The sequence below is a fragment of the Phoxinus phoxinus genome (assembly GCF_949152265.1).
Source record: "Phoxinus phoxinus genome assembly, chromosome: 3".
NCBI classification, from domain to species: Eukaryota; Metazoa; Chordata; class Actinopteri; order Cypriniformes; family Leuciscidae; genus Phoxinus; species Phoxinus phoxinus.
Genome location: NC_136878.1, coordinates 24,191,723 through 24,199,525, shown reverse-complemented (window position 1 = coordinate 24,199,525; position 7,803 = coordinate 24,191,723). Strand labels below are relative to the sequence as shown.

Genomic DNA, 7,803 nt, shown 5'->3' with positions numbered 1-7,803 from the left:
TCCTGCTACACTACACAAGTGCTGGACTTAAATTTCAAATAAGAAATTCTTATATTAAACCTATAATTTTATGTATACATATAAAATAAAACCTTATTTAAAAAAATGGTCAAAATACATGTGTACATCTTTGATGCACTCTCTTTATGATTTATGAGTTAACTATTTATTGTGTACTTCGCATAAACTTTACCACCTCATCTCTAATGGGCAAACAGAGAGGGTCAAACACTGAGCACTATATGCTAATATACAGAGGATGAGGTTATCTAAGTGGCTTAAGTCTGTATCATCAGAACAGAGCTCCATTTGAGCTTCATCAGCAGCAATTTATCACTGTGTTTGTCAGTTCATGCAACCTGAAGGAATCCCTGTCACATCAGAACCCAAAATTGACATATTTCAAGCAGAGCATGTCATTGCCCTGTAGTAGCCTGAACGGATTTCTAGAGTTACTTCTCAATAACCAATTTTTTTCTCATTTTGCAGACTTTACATTTATATTTGCCATAATTTAATTAATCCTTTTTTGGATTATAGTACACGATTGAGAACAGTATTAGGTTATCTGAATCCATGCAGTATTAGAGGTTATCTAAATTATTACAGTATTAAGTATGAATTTGGATGCAGAAACTCTTAGTAGTTTTTGCTGTGAATCTGAATTAGAGATTGGGTGAAAATTCAGATTAATGCTAGCATCGTGTACAAATGCTGTAAGAGGAAACTGAAATAAGCATCACATATTGACAGCAAGTGAAATAAAGTGTACACACATGAGTTTAGATCCCTGCTAATTTATTGGAATTCTTGGATCTGAAGCATGTGGCAGTTGTGCCGCAGTAATAGTGCACGCTTTGTGGACCAAACAAATAGTTATAGATGGTTGATCTCTTACACTCGAACACAAAAACATTCACATTCACCACCAGCTACATAAGCACTTGCACAGAGTACATTAATACTAACAGATTATATATATTTATATACATTGACATACACACACACACGCAAGCACGCGCGCACACACACACACACAATTTACCATACTCACTCATACTCAGCTCGTCACATAATATTTTACAGATCGCTTGGACACACACAAAAACATGGATGCATGTGAGTTAAAATTAACACTGAAAACCTTGTGGTTGTGCATTAGGAGCTTTCTCACACTCACTCACAAACCCACACACAAGGAATGATATGATTTGATCACTCCAGTCTTACTCTAATATATCATATTTTTGTTATTGGGAATACGAAAGAGGAAGTTTCAGATGCTTCTGTGCCAAAGAAATTAAAAAAATTAAAAATGGGAATAAGACAAAATCTGATATTTCAAAGGCATGATTTCTCTTGTGTGAACTGAATCATGTAGCTGTCATCATAACACTGTTGTGAGTGTGACCGCGTGCATGTATGAAGGCACGGAGAAGCTGGCAGAGTAAGTGCTACTATTAAAGGTTGTTGAGACAGTGACAATTAGATTTTGAAGAGGTTCCGGTCCCACCTGCAAAGCAATATGTCCTAAGAAAAACTAGTTCTTATCACACATCTATTCTTCATTCTCCTGCTGTTGTCTAGTCTGCATCTTAGAAACATATACACCGTTTATACTTTTCCTATAAAATTGGTCAATGTATAACATTCCCTTGTTTGCTGATCTTTTTGCAGTTTTCTTTGTTTTTCTAAATTAAGTATTTTAAGTACATCCTGAATATCCAACATTTCTTAACCCTGCCTCTCCAGTGAATGACCAATGTGGTGCCCTTCTTAAACAAGTGAGGCCCGCCTCTCTTGAGGCGTTTCGTCCAACAGTTGAAGCAGCAGCTCATGGAGGGTCATCGACATGGTCCTGTACGCACCAGCGGTCAGATGCAGGAAGTCGAACATGTCTCGAGAGGAAATAGTCCCATCTGAGTGGACAAAACTACCTCCCACATCAAGTAACTGAACATGGCCGAGTCGAGGAAGAGATGCGCGGAGTAAATTGTTCACCGATGCATTTTTCTCTCTCAGGGGGTTAGGAAACTCTCCCCTTGGCAACAGGCCCTGAATGACAGGAATTAATCAGCTTTGACAAAAAAACAAACTGAAACTGAACTGCTGAGAGTAGATACTCTGTATTCACATTAATTACAACATCACAAATCTCACATCAAGAATATATAGACAGTGATTTAGGTAACTCACCAAAACAATAATTTTGGACTTGGGGAGGAGAGACAGAAGTAACTGTGCAATGGCCAGTATTCCTCCTGCAACCTGGTCCGCAGTGTGCTCATGATTATTAGTTCCTACCCATAAAACCACCACCTGTGGAAAAACAAACGAGGACACGGTTACAACTGGGGAACACACTTTGCTTTATGGTAAATGTTGTTAAAACTATTTCCAACAAACCACCTCACCTTGGGTCTGATGTTCTCCAGTTCTCCATTCTGTAGTCTCCACAGCACATTACAGGTTGTGTCTCCACCAATCCCAAAGTTCAGAGCATGGAGAGGTGAGAAGAGTTCCCTCCACACCTGAGACCAGCACCAATACAAAATTGCAAACCAAATGTAAACCAAAATCATCTATTTTTTTAAAAAAACTATACATGTTGATTATTAACAACAGACACAAAACATATCAGGTGTACAACAGTGTATAAGCAAAAGAGTCATTCCTTTTTCATTTTAAAATTGCCTTTAAGTGTCATTATTGCAATCCTATACTATTAGACATATGGACAATTACCAATAAATAAACGAACATGACAAAAAGTTTAAATTATTTTATTAGCAGCTTATAGACTACTGGTGTTACTCCATGTAGGATACATTGGGCTCCACAAATATTGGTTTGTGCTTTGATAAATGAGCAAAACTGACTGTGAAAATTTGTTTTTGCCCTTTCTTTCATTCAAATAGTTAAAAAAAATCTTATCATAAAACAACCCCCCTCCCCTCCCAAGTATTCCACAATTATTGGCACCCCTTCATTTACTACTTTGTGCAGCCTCCGTTTTCCCAGATAACAGCTCTGGATCTTCTCCTACAACACATAATAAGGTTGATGGACATATGGCAAGAGATCTGAGATCATTCCTCCATACAGAATCTCTCCAGATCATTCAGATTCAGAGGTTCATGCTTGTGAACTCTTTTCTTCAGCTCATCCCACATGTTTTTATTGGGTTTGGGTCAAGGGACTGCAAAACCTTAATTTTGTGGTCAATGAACTATTCTGTTGTTTATTTTGACATGTGGATTACTCTTTGGATCACTTACACTGGAAGATCCAACCAGGTGTTGGATTTAATATCTGCTGGTACTTGGAGTTTATGAAACTGTGTATCCTAACAAGTTGTCCAGGGTCTTTGGAATAAAATGAGCCCCACAGCATTAAATATGAGGTACATTTCTACATGTCTATGTTTCTGTCTATGCCCAACCCACCCCTGACTTTATTTTGGTCGCATCTGATTAAAACCCAGTCCCACTGAAAGTTCCAGTAACACCCAGCAAACTGCAGGTGAATGAGATTGCTGTTTGATATCACAAACAGCTTTTTTATTGCAACCCTTCCAAACAAGTTGTGGTTATATAGGTGAGGTTTGATCATAGTTTTGGAGCTTTCTGGCGCATACTTTCTGACCCCAAGACCCGACTAGCATCAGCGGTTCTACAACTTTGATCCTTACAGTTTGTTTGGCAGCTCAAACCCCCCTCCTCAGTGTGTGTGTGTGGCTAATACAGACACGTCCTCTTCCAAAAGGGTTACAATCTCCAGTTGATTTAAACGTCTTAATTATTGCCCAGATAATGTAAATGAGTTTTCCAACAATTAAACTATTATTTTATAGCCATCTCATGATTTGTGCAGCTCAAACACCTTTTGTCACACATTATTACTGTATTCTCAGGTCTTTCCCATGGTGATGGATGAATATAGGAATTTGGCCTGTGTGTTATGACATATTTAGAATCCAGTGAAACAGGAAGTCATGATGAATAGTGATCCTGGTCACTGAGGTGATTTAAAAACCTACCATATGAATGGGAATATACTTGTTACTCATTAGAATTTGTAGGGGTGCCAATATTTTTGGCACACATATTTTGGAAAAACCCAATTTATTACACATTTATATTTCGTGTCAGTTAACTTTAATTAAAGGTTTTTAATTTTTTGTGAATTTGAATGAAATACTAGGAGGAGAAATGGCTGAAACAAGTTTTCACAGTCAGTTTTGCTCATTTGTACTCATTTTTACCAAGGGTACCAATATTTGTGGAGCCCCACATTACAGCTCAATTATACAACGGTCATTATCCAAACATATCTGACCACTGAATGCCATGAAAGACCAAACTAAATTAAGTATTCCAGAGTGGTTTAGGTTAAAAATCATAATTATCATGGGAACATCTTATTTTTATATTTAGAATTTCATATTTGAATTTCTACAACTGCAACTGGCTATAAATACATGTACAATTTCATATAGTGCTTTCAAATATTTATTAAAATACACTAGTTTTATATTAAATATTTGAATAGCCTATACATTCATAATTTCAAATATACAAAATTATTATATTTCAGCTTTCAAACCATTTAATACCATTACATGTCTAGTGCATTTCAACATTTTGCACGAACACTTCTGCTCTCTAGCACTGTACTTTTTTGGAAGATTAGTATGGGAGCAGTAGGCTAGTTTTTTTTGGTCTATCTTGGATTCATTGCTTCTGCTATTCTGATTTGTATTTGGATAGAAGTATCATCTTACTGAGCAAATGGAACTGCAACCGAGTAGTTCTCCTTCTTTATGGATTGACTTATTAACGAGATAACAATCACCTCGTGCTGTTGCATAAGCTGCACCATTGAGTCCCCCACAAACAGAACATCAGGCTCCGCATCCTTGCACTCCTGCACAAACCGGTTGTGCTGCAATAATATAGAACAAAATAAATCCCAGCATGTTACGCCAATCCTTAATCAGACTGGGGTGTAATGAAAGAGGAAAAGATTTTGCACAGCTCTGAGATGTTACAAGTATGCACGATGACTACAGAAGTCTTTCACAATGGAGCACACCTGTGACATCCAGCGTCCGTCTCCCTGCACGTCGTTCACAGGCGCAGGTTCAGCAGCGGGATTCTCCTCAGCGCTCATTCTCTACGACACAAACACAGGTGCTACAAAACAACAATACTAATGAGCGGCCGTGCTGACGTAATGGAAATGAATGCAATTGTTGACTAGTTCAGACTGAGTCCTAATTTCGTAGCTCTGTCAATAATATTCACTCCGAGCAAAATATAGATCATTGAAGCCTGGGTAGTTTCGCACACGTATCAAACCGCCGCACAAAGAGCGCGTGTTTTGCTTTTTAGTCCTTAGGGTGATGATGAGGAGGAGGAGGAGGAGGATGATGATGATGATGATGATGATGATGGACCCCGGATGAAGCCAACACACAGCAGAGGTTGTGCAGTAAAGATGAACGCTTTATATATGTGCTTTAATGACTACTACTGACAGGGATGATGATCCCAGGAATGTTTAGCTGATGGCATAGCGAAGCCGGGACAAAAGGAAAACATTCCCGGCGGCATCACGCACACACGTCCGTCTCTATGCACGCCTCTTCTTGACTAACCTGGCTACTGTGTTTGCCAATCCCGTCTGCAGTGAGTGAGCTGCGGGTGTGTGCAGCAGGGCAGGGCTTCCTCAATCACCTACAGCAGCACCGCAACTGACTGTCCGGGGAAGAAGATGCAGATGAATGTTTCTGCAGCCGCGCACCTCGACTCTGCTTTTTCCAGCAATGCAACCTTAACGGACTTAGTCCACACTATAATAATGTTTAATGGTTTAAGTATGAGGGTATATAGCGCGTGGTCTATTAAAAAAATCACAGTAAATGTTTGGGTTATGTAAACCGAATAGCATCCAACCAACCACCTCCCCACTTCCCTGCGCAACCGCCCTCGCACTTTCTGGAAGCCTCACTTCCGCCTACAGCCATCGTCACGCACTTCCCATTCAGCGCTGTCCCGCCTCATAGTGACGGCAAAATATAGGCTAGGTTAGATCTATGACTGGATTAACCGTCATAATATCACAAGAGCACGAGGGTTGGCAACTTTGAGAAGGAAAATAAAGGACAGTCTTTGGTTCTTTAAAGGAAACCAAGGGACACTAAATTCAAAATATATCTTTACCACACAGTGTATGATGTCATGGAGGCTATTAGGCAGAATTCAATGCTAAAATGAATCTCAGACATTTATACAAATTTGTTTTGCTTAACTTATTAATGTCTACAATTTAATTCTAAAAATAATTTTAATATAATTATAAAATGTCACACATGCACAAACCATCTGACTGAACAATACCACTATAGAATTGTAACTTTAGGCCTACAAATGATGAGGAACATGTTTTGTTCTATTAAGTGCATGTTGTAAGTTTTTTTTTTTTTTTTAAAGAAGGCTAATTAACCTTTTGAAAAAAAACTAAATTGCCATGTAATGTGCAAATAAACAAAAAGGGCTTTGATATGCCCAACCATTTTTGTTATAAACACAGTAGGCTAACTGATTAAATCTTGTAGAAAAGTTACTTTAGTAATGTTATTATTATAACTGATCATTTATGCTTTACATTTAATGTACATTTTATTACATTACATGCTATGAGAATTTTGTCTTGTGTTTTGGCCATATAAATAGGCTAAACAACATCTGCATCAAACATAATTTGGCTTAGTTTGGTACAGGCTCTGAATAAAATGTAGGTGCTTTTTTCCCCTCCTCAAGTGCAAGGTCCCATATAAAACATAAATGTAGGCAAATTTTGCCAGAGTCTGTTGTGTTATTACGCACTCTAGACTATGTAATGTCTTGTGTTTTAATTTGTCAAGGTTATTTTGTCATTCAACGTCGGAGTCTCCCACCTGTGTATTTAAAGAGCACTTTTTCATTTTCGAATGTTCAGTGTGAATATACACTTTTTTTGTTGTTGTTGCTAAAAATGGCATAGAATAGTGCAAAAATATGTGAATTGGGAAGCACCTTGTGTATTTTTCTCTGACAGTAAATGTGATCTCAATAGGCTAGTCAATAGAATTCAAAGCATCAAGATTTGTGTGTTACCAAGCAACGCAAAAGTAAATGCTGGTCTGGAGCCCCAATTTTCACATCAAGTATTTTCTAAATATATTTTTGAAAATATACAATTATTTTAAAGTGTGTTAAAAGTTGTATATTGTGAAAATAGGTAAAAGCATGATGCTAATATACTTAACATATTTAAAGATTTTTGTTAGTATATTTGCAATGTACTATTTAAAAAGGGAATATATTTATAATACAATAAAGTATACTTTTTTCACACTATAGGTAAGAGATTGAACATTTTCCAATGCTGTTAAAAACAAATTTGCATCATGCTAAATTATTTGACCATAAACAAATTGACCTCTTGACATAATTCAAAGAAGTCAAACGTGTAAGCCGCAGGTTTGTTTGCAGCATTGGAATAGAGTGGAGTAGGCAGGCCTATATGGTTTATTTCCACATTTTGAATGTAGTATGTCTAGTGTGATCAGTCTATGAGTGTAGTTAAGGCTTAGGCTACTCTGCCATGGAAATGAGCTATCTGAATAAATGCAGTATTGTTAAGATTGTATGGAATAAAGACTAAACTACAAGATGAAAAGGCTTGTATGTCCCAAAATAATAGCCTATATTTGTATAATGATGTCACCTGAACCCGAAGGCTGAAGCTGCACATTTT

General features: G+C 37.4%; 1 protein-coding gene across 2 annotated transcripts; it reads right to left on the bottom strand.

The window, feature by feature from the left end:
* Positions 1–707: 707 nt before the first annotated feature.
* Positions 708–6,056, bottom strand: pafah1b2 (platelet-activating factor acetylhydrolase 1b, catalytic subunit 2). Of its 2 annotated transcripts, none has more exons than XM_079606608.1 (6): positions 5,660–6,056; positions 5,095–5,175; positions 4,855–4,944; positions 2,415–2,531; positions 2,197–2,319; positions 708–2,055 (listed from the first exon to the last, which is right to left on the bottom strand). In XM_079606608.1, the coding sequence occupies exons 2-6, from the start codon at positions 5,170–5,172 to the stop codon at positions 1,777–1,779; spliced, it is 687 nt and encodes a 228-aa protein (XP_079462734.1). In that variant the 5' UTR covers positions 5,173–5,175; positions 5,660–6,056; the 3' UTR covers positions 708–1,776. The 2 variants fall into 2 exon arrangements, with proteins under 2 accessions (XP_079462734.1, XP_079462735.1); XM_079606609.1 differs by having other exon boundaries at positions 764–2,055; positions 5,095–5,195.
* Positions 6,057–7,803: the final 1,747 nt, after the last annotated feature.